The sequence below is a fragment of the Pongo pygmaeus genome, chromosome 13 (genome assembly GCF_028885625.2).
Source record: "Pongo pygmaeus isolate AG05252 chromosome 13, NHGRI_mPonPyg2-v2.0_pri, whole genome shotgun sequence".
Taxonomy (NCBI): domain Eukaryota; kingdom Metazoa; phylum Chordata; class Mammalia; order Primates; family Hominidae; genus Pongo; species Pongo pygmaeus.
In genome coordinates, this window is record NC_072386.2 from 54,676,136 (window position 1) to 54,695,589 (window position 19,454).

The 19,454-nt window shown below is 37.8% G+C and overlaps 1 protein-coding gene across 10 annotated transcripts in view; it reads left to right on the forward strand.

Annotated features, from left to right (window-relative positions):
- Positions 1-19,454, forward strand: part of RFX3 (regulatory factor X3) — a 321,175-nt gene that overhangs the window by 291,660 nt on the left and 10,061 nt on the right. For 7 of the 10 annotated variants that reach the window (XM_063649555.1, XM_063649556.1, XM_063649557.1 and 4 more), the window contains 2 exons: positions 17,949-18,011; positions 18,920-18,962. In XM_063649555.1, the coding sequence (XP_063505625.1) occupies positions 17,949-18,011; positions 18,920-18,962 (106 nt within the window). The remainder of the gene's footprint in view (positions 1-17,948; positions 18,012-18,919; positions 18,963-19,454) is intronic. The other 3 variants (XM_063649560.1, XM_054500971.2, XM_054500972.2) reach the window with 1 other exon arrangement.

Below are 19,454 nucleotides of genomic sequence, written 5' to 3' on the forward strand. Positions count from 1 at the left end.
TGTGGATTATATCATGTGAAAGTTCATGGAATGTCTGTCTATATTATACAGGTACCTATGTAAAAAAAACTTGAGAACCACTGGAATATGAAAAATATTTTGAGTGGGAAAAAGATTGGTGCTCCTGATAAAGCAAAGGGTTAGGAATACAATGGAAAAGGTTAAATATGTATTTTGTAGACTCTTTCCCAGTCTCCAAGAACAAAGTAAATGATTCTATTTTAGAAGGATAAAAATGGTAATGATGATAACTAACATTTTTTGGACACTTACTATGTGTGAGGCACAGTTCTATGTTTTTTACATGTAATAAAGCACTTAAAGCAAGTCTTTGAGATAGGTTCTACTTTATTCTGTTTTACAATAAGCATCTGAGGTTTATGCAGAAAGCTAAGGCACAGAAAGGTTAAATGATTACTCAGCTAAAAAATAGTAGAGGTTTTTTTTCAAACACAGTCTGATTTTCAAACCCATGCTTCTAACCACTAATGATGTGAGGGGTAAAATTCTCTTCTTCAGAATTTCTGAATAGTAATCAAAATGGCTTATCAAAAAGCTTAAACTCTGAATATAAACAAGGGCTGGTTAATATAATGAGGAATAGATGCAAATGCTCAAATGGTTCAGCACTGGCTTATTTTGTTATATTGAATGCAGGAGGTGGGGGTCGTTTATACCTTGTTGAATTATACCAGATTATTAAATGTGACAAATTACCCAAGGCGGTAAAAAAAGACATGGTCACTTTTAAGCTATGTGTATGTGTATGGGTACGTGTATGTATGTGCTTACATAAATAAAAAAGAGTGAAAACATATTATTCAATGCTTTTCCTAGTTTAATATAATAAGGTATAAATAAAAATACATTAAAATACTTCAAGGACCTCCCTAATATTCTCCCTAATATTCTATGCCTAGAAGGTCAGTTGAAATAGTCATCTTTTCCACTTCTTTAAAACCCCTTGCTGTATACCAATCTAAATGTCTTTGTATGATGTTCCCTGTTGATGATAAAGCTTAAATGATGCCAAATATATGTGTGAGATTAAGCAGGAATCACTGTGGCTTTTCATTGTAAGCAGGACCTCATGTGACCAAAACAATCTGGACTTTTCTTATATTTGACTTCCTCTCATTGCCTCTTTCTTTAGTTGTTTTATAGATGCCTTGTTGGAAAGTGCCCAGGTAGCACGTGGACTCAGTACTCTAAAATTTCTTAACTCAGGGTTCAAGACTTCAGAAATGGACCTTGCCTTTTAGTATACTTAACACATTTGCCACTACCTCATATGCTCAAGGACTTCTTTAACAAGATAAACAGGATAATGATGGCGGGGATTCTCATTAACGCCATGTGGCTAATCTTGATGCATGGCCTTTGCTTTCCTTGCATCTCTAGGGAACAAAAGCAGTGGACGTGAGCCAGTCACACAGTGTGAAGGCTTAGCAACCTCCTGGTATGCTTGCACAGGCGGCACCAGAATTAAAATGGGCTACATAATCTATAGTGCCAACTCCATTCTAATAGTTATTCTTTTTTTTTTTTACTACATGTAAACGATCTAAATGAATATGACAGATTTTACATGAGGCAAAGATATATACATAAAATCTAAATAAAAAAAAAAAACATGGTCAAAGATCTAATCATACTTCTTGATTTCTTTGCTTACTCAGTTTATAGGAAAGCCCTTTGACCTGCCTATGCTTATCCATTATTTACCCCAAAAGGCAAATTCAGACTAATTTTATAGGTTTGATCTCCCCATACAACACTGATGCCTCATACACTTGTTTGCTCTCATAGATCTATTGGCCATGGTCATACTATCATATCTAAAATTTCTTGATTTGGGGAAAAGGAGAAGGAAATTCAAAAAACAAAAAGTCTGTTTTCTCATGTTCTCCTCACATTATCCTAAGCCTACCTTCTCTTGGTCTCTTGGGTGACTTCCTTTTCTGATCACCAAATCCAGACTTGCCTGGGTACATAGTGGGAGTAACACATCAGGCCAAAATCCATTGAAATCCATAAAAATCACCATAACTCCCAGTCACAGCAAATGGTTTGGAATAATGAGTAATAATAGCAACCACAAAGACAATAACAATTGTCACTATTTATTGAGAGCATATTATATACTTAATGAAAATAATAGTCTTGCTGTATCTACTAATGGCTCTTTCTCAGTAAATGGCACCACGATCCTCCCAATTGATAATACCAGACACGTGAGCATTCTCTTTTTATGTCTTTCTATCTTGACTCCCATTTGCAACCAATTACCAAGTTCTGTTTCTCAAATCCCTCAGAGTGCAGTCAGTATCGTCTTGTGAAAATGCAAAGCTGACTGTGTCATCCCCCACTTGAAACCCTTCAGTGGCTTTCCCTTGTGTTACTAACATGAGCTCTTGCATGATCTGGCCCTGCCCCTCTGATCAACGTCAGCCTCCCACTTCCTACTCTTTCTGTTGCAATCACAGTGGCCTTTTCTCTGTTCTCCTTCACTAAGCTTTTCTCGTGCTTGGACTACTGCATAAATGGTTCTTTCTACCTGGAAGCCTCTGCCCATCTCCCCATGCCCATTCTAACTCCTACTTCATGTTGTAAAAATCAGTTTCTCAGGGAGACTCAGTTACTCCAGAATACCTTAAATAGTTCAAGTCTTTCTGATTTGTACTTTTACTTGTCATTCTAGAAGCTCCACAATACTAATTGCACAGTTCTCTGTTTGATTTGTATAATCAAAGATGTAATATGTGGAAACAATAAAGGACTTTGAGTCAGAAGTGAATTCTACTTCTAGCTTTGTCATGGCTATAAGTATAATCTTGGGCAAATCATGTTGACTTGTGTTGAACTCTAGACTTCTGATCTCTGAAATTGATTTATCATTTATTAACAAGTTTTTCTTGTGCAGATACTCTATGCCAAAGCTATCATGATTGGAATATAATGATGAACAAAATGGATTTTTACCCTGCCTTCAAGGAGCTTAGGTTTCAAGTGGAGGATACATATTTACATAGTCACATAACTATAGCTACAAACTTTGTTAAGTGCTCTGAAGGAAAATCAAAGGGATATAAGAATGCTTAAAGCTTTGAGGCCCTAAATCTAGCCTGGGAGGACCAGGGAAGTCTTTCCCAAGGAAGTGATGTTTGAGGTAAGAATTAAAGGACAAAAGATGTTAACTCTGTGAAGAGAGAATCTGAAGGTAAGGGGTGAAAAACACCCCAGGCACAGGGGAATGTGCACAGGCCCTGACAGAGGTGGGAGGGAGCACAGCCAAGGTGAAGTTTTCCTGGGAAACCTAACGTTCAAGCACCAGGGAGACCAAATAAATACTGTCAAATGCAACAGACAAGAGGAAAAATTGAATTAGGATAAAAAGTCAAAATTTCAAGTGAAACTAACACCTACATAGCAATTGTGTGCCAGGTACTGTTCTAAGTGCCATATACATATGTTAATAACTCACCACAGATCTATAAGTGGATACTATTATTACACCTATTTTACAGATGATGAAATAAGAGACCAGGCTTGGTGGCTCATGCTTGTAATCCCAGCACTTTGGGAGGACAAGGCGGGTGGATCACTTGAGGTCAGGAGTTCGAGACCAGCCTAACCAATATGGTGAAACCGTGTCTCTACTAAAAATACAAAAAAAATTAGCCGGGCGTGGTGGCATGTGTCTGTAGTCCCAGCTACTCGAGAGGCTGAGACCACGAGAATTGCTTGAACCCGGGAGGTGGGGGTTGCAGTGAGACAAGGTCACACCACTGCACTCCAGCCTGGGTGACAAAGCGGGACTCCGTCTCAAAAAAAAAAAAAAAAATTAAAAAAAAGAAGAAGAAATGAGACACAGAACCAAAAAGTAATTTGCCCAAGGTCACACAACCACTAAATTGTGAAATCAGGTTCTGAAACCACTCAGTCTGGCACCAAAGTCCTTGCTGTTAATCTGCCATGCTTATGACCTGCTACAGATTGGAGTAGGATTGGAGTAGGAACAATTTCAAGGACAAACCTGCAAAACAGTCACAGACTTTGCTGGGCATTTGTTTTGCCTTTATAGGTGCTTGCTTTGGAAAAGGTGTCAGTTAAATAGTTTCATAAGCAAGCAAAAAGACTTTCCTTTTAAAGTGACAAGAACAATGAATGTATCTTTTCAATAATGTGAACTCAGTTTTACTGAGTTTTAAAATTAACATTACTTACATTATTTGAGCAGGCAGGCAGGAAAGAACAACACGTTTTACATATAAACAAAATATACAAGCATACAAACTATTACTTTTGAATTCACTGTAATACTGTCATTTCAATGTTATAAATGTTCTTGGTGTTATTGAAATAAAGACTGCTATACAATGGACTCCCTAAACTGGAAACAGCTTCACAGTCCCAAAAGTTTTCCTGTAAATGTCAGTATGCTACTATATTAATACTGCCTAGTAAATTATTTAAAGCATATGCAATTCTGGAGTTTCTTTTTTTTTTTTGCCTAAATGATAAAAAGGAAACAATTTATTTATTGCTAAAATTTATATAATTTTTAAATTTTCATTTAAATATTATAAATTTGTCCACAAGCTTTCTGGCAGTGGTGAAATTTTAAGAGTAGGAATAAAATAAAATAAATGAGTTGCATCTGTTTACATACCTGTTAAATAAACAATTTTAAAAATCATAAAGCTTTCCATACAACTCTGACCAGACAAATTGAGAGAAAAATGTCCTTTTATTCAAATGTTATGGCTGTTTAGAATCTTTCTGCTTTATCTCTTTAAAACGTACATAGTCCATTAATATATTCACTGAATCTTTAAAATTTTTATTGCTTCATAAAATGATTTTGTTACAAACCTTTTAATAATCTATTAAATATATCTAAATTCTTTTAATCATAATTTAATTATACTTAATATTATATCTAAGCCACCTCTTTAGCCATTTTCAAATAAAGAGAAACCAATAGAGTCTTTAAGTGTTCAATTGCGAATATCAATATAGAAAAGATAATATTTCAGTAATATTTTTAGGGAAAAATTTAACCTGTAACAATTTAACATCAAAAGAAAAATGTCTTGGATTCATCAAAATTGATGTACTCAGTTAATTTTTTTGGAAGGAAAAAAAATCTTCAAAACCTAAAAACTGAAGAAGAGCAATAATAATTGAACATGTAAGCTTTTGGGATAAAAGCTCAGTGAAAGAATTCCATTTGGTGGAAGTAGAATTACATTCGTAGTAAACAAGTATTGGTGCTTGAAGTAAAATCAAACCAAAGAAAAACAAATTTTAGCAAGCATTGTGCTAGTGTGACTAGGGAATACACTTTAAATGTGCCTGTTGAACAATAGACTTGTTACAACAGTATTTTAAAAGGAAAGAATATTATCACAAGTCGAGATAGTTTGCAGGAAAAAAAAAAACAATCTTGGAACAGTAGTGGCTTAGAAAATGTAAGGAATACTTGTCAAAAGTTATATTGTTGATTGTTATTTATAGTAAAGCTTATTATTTACTATATTAGTATTTTTCTAATTGAGGGCAGGCCTTGTGCCAATCCCTATGCTAGATGTCTTACATTCTTATTTAACATTGACTGAAACCTTGCAAAAGATGTCTTAGTATCCCTATTTCACCAGTGAGGAAAAGAGAAATTGAAAGTTGCCCCAAATCAAAACCAGCAAGTGGTAGAAATAACTTTAGAAAGCAGGACTGCCTCACTTCAAATAGTCAAATGGGATGGGCTTAATCTATCTTTCAGTTTTTCACCATATAAATTATTATAGTTTCAGAATAGGGATTATGCGTAACTCCCCCAAACATATAAACACGTAGACACACATTTTCTCTGTGACAGTCACAAGCCAGGTGCCTAGCTTATAAGTTTTTATTATTTTGTTTCAGAGGTTTTTTTTCTCTGCCTTACAGGATGCCTCTTAATACTCTTGCCATCTTTTCCCCTTGCACTTTTTGTTAGTAGATGTTTAGAATATGAAAACTAAATGGAATATTAGTCTAAGCAAATTGCATTTGGAAAACTAAATCTGCCAGAAAATAACAAATTACACCCTACAGCTCCTGTACACCCATCCTGAGACCAGACCTAAATCAAACATTTTTTTAAAGAAGTCGTAGTTTGGTTTTAGTTGTAAATCTGCACATCTACATTAGCACAATTTCTGACAACTTGAAAATAAATTATAGAAGTGACCCCAAAGTTCCAGAGAATTGGCTCCGTGTCCCATTTTTTCTTCCTTTTTCCTGGTTTGTCATTCTGTTCATTTCTCTTCTTGGATTTGAGAAAGGAATCTGTTGACTCAGCAGTCCAGGGCTACAGTTCTTTCCCTCTGGGATCCCTGCTCATTAGCTTCCTATGCATGGCTTTCTTCCCTGCTGGCTCTGGGCTATAACCTCTCCTCTCATCCTCTTCAGGGAATGGAGAAAATTTGCTTATAACTGTGATCTAAACATAATGGCACAATGGGTACCCTAAAAATACTCACTCAAGGAAGGAAGAACAAAGGACAGACTACCAATTGATAGGACGTCTTCTTCGATTTCATGATTGATACACTAGATTTCTTTACTCTGGGCAAAAAATTTCAGAGAAATACTATGAAGTTGGACTTTTGTAGGTGCTTAGGACGACAGCAATTTTCCTAAAGAGCTTAGAAGTGGGGAAATAAACCAAAATAGAAGTTGCAGACTTTTTAAAATATTTCAAGGACTAAAATGGTCACTGCAGACATCAGGAGAGAAATCTCAGCACACAGTCCTCTTCAGCAAAGTCCACCGCTAAGTTATTTGTTTAGTAAAGAGTTTGTCAGGTAGCACTGCAACTATTTGGGCAGACCCAACCAGAGAAGATTCCCTGGCATAGAGTAAGCATGACGGTGCCACCTACTGGCCACTTTGCCACACACTGTCATCCTGTGCCTAGCCCAAGTGGCTCTTGGCTTTGAGACTGTCTTTATGGTGGTTTTGCTCTCAACCACAGGTGAAGATAGTGGTTGCTGGCCCCCCTGATAAATAAATAGCTTTTGTTTGGGATAGGCAAATTCCTAAACTCACAGGAATTGTTTTCTTTCTTTATACCATCCTTATATAAAATATACTACCATAAAATGTCATAAAAATTAGAGATTCTCTGCAAGAATATGGGCCTTATGTGATGATAATACAAGCACTTCAAACCTGATTGATGCTTGTTGTGAAAGTTTTCTTAGTACAAAGGGAACATGTTTCTACACTGCCACTCTGATTGTCTCTCCAGTTGATGATTTCCAGAAAAGAGAAGTAGTATAATCAAATTTGAGATATAGTCCTCTGATAGAATAAATTAATGCTATGCTTTCCTATTAAATAATATAGGTGTTTTCAAGGGGAGCCAGTGTTAAATTAGGAGCAAGGTTCATTGTATTTCCCCAATAGCTTTACTTGCATAAAGGATGTGCTGCCTGGCCCAACCCTGCAATTTGCAGGGCCCGGGATACCATATGTCTAAATATTTTAAAAGTTATGAATCAGACTATAAATAAAATCTGTTCTATCCACCTACCTTGACAAATGTGTCTTGATAACAACTTGGAAGGCTGAGTTTGGATTTGAAATTCTGTCTCCCCTGAGTTCCATACGAGAAAATATTGACATAGACATAGCCAGCCCGTGTCCCCAGCCTCTGGCCCTAGACTGCTCCATCACTCCCCGTCTTATCTTATGAACAGCTTTGTGCTCAGATTTGTGGACACCTCAGCCCAGTCTTCAAGTTTTGTCTACCTTTTGCAAACAGCTGCCCCTTTTTGGCTGGCTCTTCATGCCTCTGAATGGTAGAGTTGGAGAAGAGACCTTCCAGGGCCTGGAAGGGAACTCAGAGCCACGGGGCAGGGAATTCTAGGGTCTCAGATAAGAAGAGGTGGTATGGGAGGAGGGAGGGAAGCACAGGCTCCAAGAAGTCACATCCAGCTGGCTCTGTGGACTCCTCACACTGTAGGAAAGGGACTGGCAATGGAAAACACAAAGCAGAGTTCTCCATAGTGTGGGTCTTGGGCCAAAGGCCCCTCTTGCTTTGGCCTTAATGGTGGTGTTAAATGCTCCTGTTTTTGAGACTACTTTTCTCTTCAAAGGCAACTAAGGCCAGTATTGTAATCTGAACACTTCACCGCCTGCACACTCACTCGTAAGTGTGTCTTAGACATTTAAACACAATTAGGTACACCTGTTGCTATGTCCCCAAGGCAGGCAAAAAAGCCTGAACAGTTAGAATCATGCTGCCCTGTATACAGAGTGGCCAGTAGCACACATTGCCAGGATAGCTGTCTAGCCCACAACAGCAAGACCAACAGCAACTACGGGCAGGATTTGCCCACATGTGAAGCAAACTGCCAGAAATCTTGGCCTTTGTAGCAGGTTTCAATAAAAACTATTTAAAGATACATAGAAAAGTACACATACACATACAAAGAAAAGTAACCAAGGAAACAAGGTTTTACCAAATGGAATGTTAATAATCCTTGCAAATATTATAAAACTAGAAATTAAAGTCAGCAACCTTTTCCTCGGTTGTAAAACCATGTATCAATGCTAAATGCAAAATGCTTTGATTTATTTGGTTCTTGTTTGGGAGACATTTAAAGAAAATAATAATGATCTGGATTCCTTATATTGAAATTTCAAGATATTTCTTTTCACCATCAAAAACATCCAGAATAGCTGCCATTACATACCTTTTTTGAATCACTTTTATTATCTCTGTTTTTTTTTTTTTTTCTTTGAGATGGAGTTTTGCTCTTGTCGCCCAGGCTAGAGTGCAGTGGTGATCTCGGCTCACTATGACACAACCTCCGCCTCCCGGATTCAAGCGATTCTCCTGCCTCAGCCTCCCGAGTAGCTGGGATTATAGGCATGTGCAACCATGCCCAGCTAATTTTGTATTTGTATTTTTAGTAGAGACGGGGTTTCTCCATCTTGGTCAGGCTGGTGTCAACTTTCCCAGGGTGCAAAGATATCCGCCTCAGGTGATCCGCCTGCCTTGGACTGATCACTTTTATTAAATAAGGTTAATAGAATTGAAATCATAGGAAATTGCAGACCTATATATTATTTGTAAAATTCAGAATGTTGCAAAGTTCACGTTAAGTATGGAATGCTGGAAAGATAAGCATTGAGTCAGGAAGTTCCAAATCTGCGTGTGAACAATCTTCCTGATTCTCTAAAAAGGGCTTTAAAGGGCCTATTTCTTCGTTGACTTCTTTGAAGAACAGAGAGAAACACTCGGTTAGGCCAAGGTTTACATGCTGATAACTCATCTAAGTTCATCAGCTATTTCCAGTTGTGTAATCACCCCCATTCCAGCAAACACATGCACACACAAGCACTTCATCCATTCTCAGGCCAGCCCTTCTCATGGTATTTGCTGGCTTGAATCATAAATGGCTTGATCAGTGCATAAACTGACTTCCGGCTCCAGTCCTAGATTGAGTTTACAGTGTCAACCTGATGTCAAAGCCCACTTTACCCTTCCATTCTTAGACTGTGCTTCCTGGAATCCTCTTTAGCTAGAGGCATTTATTTCATTTTAAAATCACCATCTTATGACCTTATTATTAAATGGAATTTTACTGTTTTAGCAATAGTATTTGAAAATTGAGTTTTAAAGATAATGTGACACGGTAGAAGCACTGTTCTAGGTCCCTTTGCAAACATGAACAAATTCAGTCCTCACGTTATGAACTGTCTGTTCATATATTGGGAAGTCTAAGGCTCAAAGAGTTTAACTTGTCTGGGATCACACAATTTTTTTTTTTTTTTTTGAGACAGGATCTTGCTCTGTCACCCAAGCTGGAGTGCAGTGGCACAATCACAGCTCACTGCAGCCTTGACTTCATAGGCTCAGGCGTGGGATAGTGGTAGAGTTGTGATTCAAACCCAGGTCAGGCTGGCTCCACTTCTTATGTTGTTCCTCCCATGCTGTGCTCCATGCCTGTATTTAAATTCTGTATTTCCCATTTAATATCTTTGCACCCTGGGAAAGTTATATATAATATCATTGCTTGAGTCTTAGTTTTCTCCTCAACAAAATAAGCATAAGGACATTTTTTCATAGGCCTTTTGTGAAGATTAATTTAGGTAGGTAAGTAGAGTAGATAGGCAGGCAGGCAGGCACATAGTAGGTTCCTGATCTTTGTTAGTTCCATCTCCTTCCCCTTTCCATAAATATGTAAATATCTGATAAGTATTTGATTGCCTTCTACTCTGGATTAGATTTTTAAAAATCAATTCTGCATTGACAATCCAAGTAATAATGTATATAATTCGATCATCATTGTTTGGACCATACAAAGATAAACTTAAAGTTGAAATTGATAAAACAGATTAAAAAAAAGACATATGAAGGCATTGATAATACTGTACTGCTACTGGAAGAATACCCTGCAAACAATTTTTGAATGTTGAGTCAAATGATTCATGGAATTACAAAGAATCCAACAGCATTCTTTGGTATGTAGCCAAAGTGGTAATCAAAGGCAAACTAATTCGATGCTTTGAAAAACACAAACAACAAAATAGAGTGGGGAAACAAGTCAATTAGAAAAGAAAATGGGAACATTAGAGAAGAAGCATAAACATAATTAGTTCTAACTAGACAGTCATAGCTAGACTTGAATTAATTCTTAAATAGTAGAAATGAATGAAAGGTTTTATAAGTACTTGTGAAGTGGAGAGAAAGGATAATGTATAGAATTTAAGCAAGTTAAAAGGCAGCTTCCCAAAGAGATATCTTATTCCAGCCACAAGATAGAAACTATTTCAGAAAAGTTTATAGTCATTTGTTCTTTGGGCCTGTGACAGCTTAAAAATCTTCTTTCCTAGAGCAAATCATTCATTCACAGAAACTGACAAAATGTATACATATACACATACATATTTTCTCCCTTACATTTGTTTATCTAAAGTTACCACTGCTGGCAGAACTGGTCTCCAAGGTACCTGATGACCCTCAAGTGAGTAGTCTTTTCTGGTTAACATTTTCACATATGTGGACTATCTGTTGCTGATGATCATGTTCCCAGGTCAGCAGGAATGCTTCTGGCAATGTGGTGTCTGCTTTGTGTGTTCTGCTCTGTCCGCTGCCTGTGGTCACTTCCTCCAACTGATCACATGCCAGCACCTTGGCCTCTGACTGCCCACCTCTGCACAGCATGGATCCTCGTGGAACCATTGAGAAGTGCTGACACAGAGGGCTTTCCAAGGTCTTCGGGGCTGCTTGTGGTGCAGCTGGTAGCATGGGTTGGTGCTCATGAAACTGTCCAGAGGACCAGGATATATCCTCTTCCTTAGTGTGTACTTGAACATATTCTCTTGGATATGGAGCTTAGGACTGCTCTGGCCCTACCACCCCTCAGTATATTTTGGTTTCCTCAATTTTGGTTTCCACTTCTTTCTCTGAATGACTTCCTTGTCAACTTCCTTAACAACGTTCAGGTCTGTGAGCGTCATAGACTTTTTAGATGCATGTATGGTTTCAACAGCCTGGACCTTGAAATGCATGCTGTAAACACTTTCAGACCGGTAGGAACTTGTTTGTAAAATTAAAAGTCTGTAAATGAAAAATAAAGTACAAATGTACTAGTGGCAAATATATCATAAAAGATTAATTGATTCCTATATACCACTGTACCCTACCCTTAGTGAGGAACATAAACAAAATTGAGGAAAAAATTGCTATGTCCCAAATAGCTTAATCTGGTTGGATGTGTTTCCTCCAATACTAGAAAAAAAAAAAGTCATATGGTTTCACTTAAGCAAATGTGATAATTTAAAAAAATAACTTATGTTTGTGTGATAAGCAGTAGAATGGGCATTAAAATGTCTACATCTTAATCCCTGGAACCTGTGAATATATTAAGTTATAAATGGAACTAAGGTTGCTAATTGGTTGAATTTAAATGGGGAGATTATCCTGGATTATCCAGGCATGCCCAATGTAGTTACAAGAGTAACTACATTGTTAGTATGCAGAATACTACATACTAACATGAAGAGAGAGGTGGAAGAATCTGTGTCAGAGTGATGCAATGTGTGAGACTCAACCTGACATCACTGGCTTTGAAAATGGAAGGAGGCCAGAAACCAAGGAATGGTGACAACCTCTAGAAGCTGAAAAAGAGGTAAAAAAAATTCTTTTCTAGACACTTCAGAAAGAACCACAACTCTGCCAACACCTTGATTTTAGTGACTGCAAACCCATTTAGAAGTTCTGACCTCCGGAATGACAAAATAATAAGTTTGTCTTGTTTTTAGCCACTAAGTGTGGTGATTTGTTGCAGCAGCAATAGGTATGTTACAGTAAGAAAGCTATATTCCTCTGAATGAATATTGCTCATTGATAACTTATGGATTATAGGTTCTTCCTCCAGTATATTATTTTTTCTTGCTTCCACCTCTCCTTGCCACACATCTTACTGTCCTTTCTCCATTGATGACCCACCCTGAAAGCCGTCATCATCTGGAACACTCCCTATTTGCTTTTACCTATGGAGAACTTCTATATTAGACTCTCTCTTTACATCTTCACCTGCCATCCAAATTGGAGCAAATGTTCCATTAGGGAAGCTTGCCCCACCTGAATAACACATGTAAACTTTTCTCCAATCTCTTGACTTGCAAACTTTCATGAAATCTTTTCTGTTATTGTAGACTTCTTCCGTCTTCATCCACGAATGCATACAATTAAACACCAGCTTTGGTCTGTCTCTCTTTGCCTATATATGCAAGTACCCAGGGAAAGTGGAGGAAGATTATTTTTCTAACTCATTTCTGTATTCAAAAGCTGATTCTTATTTTTTCCCTTGTGACCTTCATCAGTTGATGCCCATATGCATGAGCTGTCCTCTCTTGAAGGCTCTGGTTCTATATCCTTCCTGTGACCCAAGTCCTTATATACCTTTCTCAAAGATAAAAATCTTCTGTTCCCTTCACTGTTAATGAGCTGGAGCAGGTCTTCCAGGGTCTTACGAGCTGTTCCTCTAGTCAGGTGTCAGCAAACAGTGGTCCACAGGCCATATCCAGCCCATCATCTGTTTTTGTAAATGAAGTGGTTTGATTTTGGCGTGGGGTGCTTTTGGGTTTTTTTGTTTGTTTGTTTGTTTGTTTTGAGACTGGGTCTTGCTCTGTCACCCAGGCTGGAGTACAGTGGCACGATCACAGCTCACTGCAGCCTCGACCACCTTGGAGGGTGGTCCTCCTACCTTAGCCTCCCGACTAGCTGGGACTACAGGCGCGTGCCACCACGCCCAGCTAACTTTTTTGTATTTTTTGTAGAGATGGGGTTTTGCCATGTTGCCCAGGCTGGTCTCAAATTCCTGGGCTTAAGCAATCTGCACACCTGTGCTTCCCAAAGTGCTAGTATTACAAGCGTAAGCCACTGTGCCCAGCCTTGTTTTTGTAAAGTTTTATTAGAGCTATGTCACACACATTCATATACCTGTTATCTGTGGCTATTTTTGCACTACGGTGATAGAGTTGAATAACTGTGACAGAGTCCTAATGGACTGTAAAGCCTAAAATATTTACCATCTGGTCCCTTACTGAAAAAGTGTGCCAGCCCCTCTTCTAGAGCATACACTTTTGTATTTTGCTGCTATCAGTTTTGTTTTATTTTGTTTCGTGGGTGATAGTTAACATAGTGATATTAGACTTGGACATATCAATAGAGAAAGAGACAGAGAGAGAGGAAGGATGAAAATGTGCCTACCCGTAAATCTGTAATCTGGATATACTAACAGGGAGATTTTCTGTAAGATGCAATTTTTCTATGCAGCTTTTGGTATCCTTTCAGAGTACTGGGATAGTAGAGTCGTACTGATTCTGCATGTCTGGTTTACAGTTCTTGGGAGTTAATGATGATATTTATACATAATAACAATATTGATAATGGTGATCATTTGTTAAGTGCTTCCTATGTGCCAGGCACTATGCGAAGTACTTTAACTTGGTTCTTTGGAAAGATCCAAATTAACACTATTGGGGAACTTGTTACAGATTTGCTTAAACAATTAGCAAGCGATGGCTGTGCTTACAAAGAATTAATGATACATATAACATAAATGTGATTGTGATTACTCACTACTTTCTCCTCAGGGTGGGGTAAGCTCTTCCAGCAGGGAAGGTGTCCCTAAGGGTGAGGTCTTCATCCCAATCCCCTGAGCTCTTTCCTTCTCTCCTACTTCTGTTCCAGTCTCTGTTTCTTGGCCCCCACCATGGATCCCCACCTGTTTGCTGTCTAGGCAGCCTGACTTCCTCTGCATTGTTTCAGTGCCCAAACATTACAGAGCAAGGCTTGCCTGCCTCACTATGAAAAGTCAGCTGTTGCTGAATTGAATGTGCAGTGGTCTCTTCAATGCACCTGTGGGCTGCATTCTCCCACGCTGAGCCAGGTTCCTCTCATGGTAACCATGCTCAGGGACAGATACTAGGCCTCAAAATCCTGTAATGGACAATCCAGCTGCCTGGCCACAACCCAGGGTCTCTCAGGGATCCTGCCCATCATTGCCCTGACTGTGCTAAACTGTTGCCCACTTATACTTCATGGACATTGCTAGTCTTACACGAATATTTGTGCTAATAGACTCTCACTGGCTGCCTTGAGCATGCATTTCCCAGACTGCTGTTGTCCAGTGAGGTGTTCATTATTTTGACCCTAGTCAGGACCTAGAGGAAATAGTCTATAGGACAGGAAGTATTTCTTCTCTCAACAATAGACATGCTGTCTCTACTGTCTGTTCTAGTTTCTCTTTGGAACGTTTCCTATTTATCTCTCTGACTGATGGAATGTGAATTCATACGCTGAAGGCCATATACTTTCTAACTCCAGAGCACTTTTAAAATCCCTTAATTTATATTTCTTCCTCCATGTGTGGGTGTTTCTCTCTGTCTGTCTCTCTCTGTTCCCTTCCCCTCCCTCCCCTCCCTCTCTCACCCCACATCCCATCCCATTTCTCTCTTTCTCCCTCTCTCTCTCTCTCTCTCTCTCAGATTCTAAACCAAGGAGAATATCTGGTCTCAAATCTAACAACACCATATTTACTACATGACATTAGACTAATCAACTCATTGTTTTGAATAGCTGTAAGATGAAATCTAAACACTTAACTTGCCAAATTCCTAAGTTGTTTTGGTGAGGCTGAAATGAGGAAGTAAATTCATTCATCTGGTAAGTATTTATTCAGCCTTTAATATGTATCAGGCACTATACCAGGTGGGATACATTTATGAAGAGAACAAATGAAATTTCTTACCCATGGCAGTGACATTTTGGTTGGGAAGACATATATTAGGTGAGGAAACAAAATAAGTGCTGCAGGTTGTGGTGGGTGCTTTGTAGGAAGTGAGCATGAAGCGGTGACTGAGAGTGACAGGGATGGTGATACTCAAGATAGGGCTGCCAGGAAAGCCTCTTCAGGGAAGCAGTATTGACAGTGTGACACTCGCAGTCTGTTTGAGAGAAAGCCTACCGTATACTGAACCGCAGACACACCTTATAAGTGGTAAGATGTCACGTCAATGAAGAGTAGCCCCCTCTAATCCTTTGTGCAAGAGGAGAAATTACAAAACAGTAAGTTTTCCCAATTTGTGATGCTGTAACTTCATAATAATTGCTATAGTTTCTTGTGAGCTTCCTTTTTTTTTCGTCTAAATCTTTTACTGCTTCCTCCTCTTCTGTTTTTTGTTTGCTTGCTTGCTTGCTTGTTTTTGAGACAGAGTTTCACTCCTGTTGCTCAGGCTGGAGTGCAGTGGCATGATCTCAGCCCACTGCAACCTTCGCCTCCCAGATTCAAGTGATTCTCTGCCTCCGCCACCATGCCCAGCTAATTTTTGTATTTTTAGTGGAGATGGGGTTTCACTATGTTGGTCAGGCTGATCTTGAACTCCTGACCTCAGGTGATCCACCCGCCTCAGCCTCCCAAAGTGCTGGGATTACTGGTGTGAGCCACCATGCCTGACCTCTCTTCTGTTTTTGATTTGTGCTGGCCTAATCTTGTCATCTGGCCCCTATCTATGGTACTATTTTTCTTCTGCCTGCTCTCAATCTTCCCTGCCACTGTTCATACCCTTCCTTCCTGCTGCTTGACCTGTTGCATGCCATAAACCCATGCAATTGGTTTTCATTTCTGAGACTTGAACCCTATACTTCTAAAACCTTCCCTGAGGTTTCCTAAGCGCTGATTTTTCTGCTAACCTACCTACCCTTCAGAATATAGGGAATGTCTGCTACTTACCTCCTGAAGACAGGAATATTTCCAAATTGATCTGACTAGAATTGGCTGGCATAGTGCCTGGCACGTAGTAAATCCTCAGTAAATATGTATTGACTAAATGAGTAAGTGAACTGATTTTGCGGATCTCATTCAGCCTATCTATAGGGTTAAAGTGTTTTTTCCTCTGTAACTTTACATCTATTGTCCCCTCACATGTAAAATGCATATAAAAGCCTTTACCTTCAGCTCTGTAGGATAGTAAAATCTTATCTCTTCTTCACAGGATTTTTAAAATTTTTAATCTACTCTCTGTATTTGCTGTACATGTGAAACTTTGTCGTTGATCCCAGAGACACCTAGAGGCATTGACAGTGTCTCTGAGATTCTTTGTACATTGTCCCCCATAGTGCATAATGACAAGCCTCGGAATTTAGTATATAACTGGATTTTTGTTAATGATAATAACAATCACTGAGATTTCAGCTGTTTTGGTTTCTGTTTTCAGACTCTGAATTATCAAATGTATTATTCACATTAAGTAGAAACATCTAAGGAAAATCTTTGTGTTAAGGAAGTTGTCATGTTTTCAGAGTTAAGTAGCAACTAAATGCAATGTTTCTTTTGAAGAGAATTTTCTAACATGTCCAGAGTTTGGTTTTAGACACTTTGTGTGATATTATTGATCAGCAATAGCAATAATAACTTAACTACAAACAACTTTCAGAGACTTTTCAACAGCAAATAGAATACTCACTTTTTATCAGTTTAAAGGTATGTTTAGAAGCATCACTGCCAACTCCTTTCGAGAACTTAAGTGTTAAGTGTTCCCTTAAATCTATATCTTCTTGTGTTATGTCAGTTAGTAATAACCTTTAAATGATCCTTCAGTTTTGAACATTCTCTGTTTATAGTTCTAAAATATTTAAATAATACCAAAAATTGATGAAGAATCCCTTTGGGTTTTTGTTGTTTAGATTATATTATTTAATTCAAGAAAACCCACATAATTTACACTGGATTTTTATTTAGACTTATACAAAGACCTGACCTATGTGATCAAGAACAACTGCAAAACTTCAGTATTTATGATTCATATTTGTTGCCCCGTGGGATGTATTAGGTTGGTACAAAAGTAATAGCGGTTTTTTCCATTACTTTTAATAACTCTAAAAAATAGCTCTAAAACAGTGGGGCAGACTTTCAAATAAACATACTAATAATTACATGTCTAGGAGGCCCCTGTCTCCTTCAAAGCAGTCACCTAGGAAGGCTACACATTTGTTCCAGTAATGCTGCTATGGCTTAAAAATGTTGTGGAATGCCTCTGAAATGCTAAGAAATAAAGGTAAAATGACATTATTTTAAGTAACCTGAATTGTGGCAGAGGTGAATTTAATTTTGTTGAGTAGTCAAATCATCCCAGGACCAAGTGTAGTAAATAAAATCTGGAGTGTTGTTTGGAGCCATAGTTGGATGTAAAATAACAAGATGGGCTTTCCTAATGATGCATAAACTAACTCTTGAAATTGTCAAAGAGGGATTCCAGAACCCTGGACCTTGGAATAAATGTATAAGCTCCCAAGGTAGCTACTATGAAGAACTGTACTTGTCTAGGTAAGGAAAAAAATATGTGTATGTTTGCAAAATAAGATCAGTTTTATTACTTTATAGACAAACCTTGTAGATGAAAAAAATACTCCTATCATGGAACTCTTTATAAGCAAACTTCCGAATGTAAGTAGAATTTCTGCCTCATCCTTTCTAAGCCTGTTGAGAAGTCTGAATTTCTAATAATGACTTATTACCTTAAAAGTAAGGTTTACTGTTTTAAAAGTAGATGCTTTGCAGTTTCTCTTCACCATTTTTTGATTAGCTTTGTTACTCTATTCAATTTTTATTTCAGTGTATCCATCTTTGTTCACCCTGAGATTTTCAAAATGTGTTTTCTCATTGTAAAATTATCAAACTATTGAACTAAAAGTTAGAAAATAATGTCTAAGCCGAAGGCTATTAATTGTTCTATATTGTTTCAAGCTCTTTTTGTTGGCATTAGTAATGATCAGATGCTTTTCTTTTTAAAGTGAGACCCTATTATCTGAGAGAAGTCTCAAAGATTTTGTAAAAACAAATACCCTCAATTTTGGAGTTTCTATTATATTTTCATTTTTCCTAATAAAAGCTTTAAAAATAGAGTTCAGCCAAACTGCTGGATATTGTTTCTCTAACGTAGAGACTTCCAGGTGGACTCATCTGCCAAGTATGGGGGGTGGAGCTGATGTGTCCTGCTTGATTGGGGCTTTTCCAAATTCATTTTGCCACATCAGTCTTCATCCAAATCATCCAGGCTCCTATTTCTTCATTGCTGAGTTGAAATAATAAAAGGTAAAATGGAGCAAGGAAAGCAGAGAAAATTGTTATCCTTCTGCAAAGAGGCTAAGACAGCTAAATTGTGACATAATTTAAACTGTTCAAATTTGACAAGTTTGATTGGAAAATTATGTGATCCATGTAATTAGAGATCAAAATGGCCACTAGTTTACAGTTTTAAAGAGTCATAGATTGGCATTTTTACCACAGACTGATAGAGTATTATTTTATTCTGCCCTATATTAACTATTGCACAAATGACTATTGTTTTGCAGTTTGGTGATTTAAATGCCATGTCTCCTGGAAATCTGGATAAAGGTAAGAATCGAAAATAATGTACATTTTAAGAACTTTTATTTGCTAATAAATTCTCATAGAGGAAAATACAGTATATGTTTTCAACACTCTGATTTTGTGGAAGTGGCATACAAATCCTAGATAAATAGGAAACTCCTGTCTTTTCATTATTTCTTCATTTTTCCCCATCCCTATGCCTTCTACATATGAGGTATATTAAATGCAGGTAACTGAATTTAAATGTAGTTATAAAGTTCTTTATACTTTTTGCCTGAAGTTCATTACAAGCAACAAGAAATTATTTCTGACCATGGCTAGAGTCCTGGAGATAAGTGATAAAATTGGATAAGACATTTTTATTCAAGGCCTACCAGGCAAGAAAAAAGATTCCTCGGCTCACCTACCTCACCAGTACCTACTTGTGTGTAGAAAAAGAACTCAGAGATAGCAGTGAGGTTTACTGTAAATGCAAGATTAGTAGTGGTATAGATGAAGAAGGTAACATATATACTT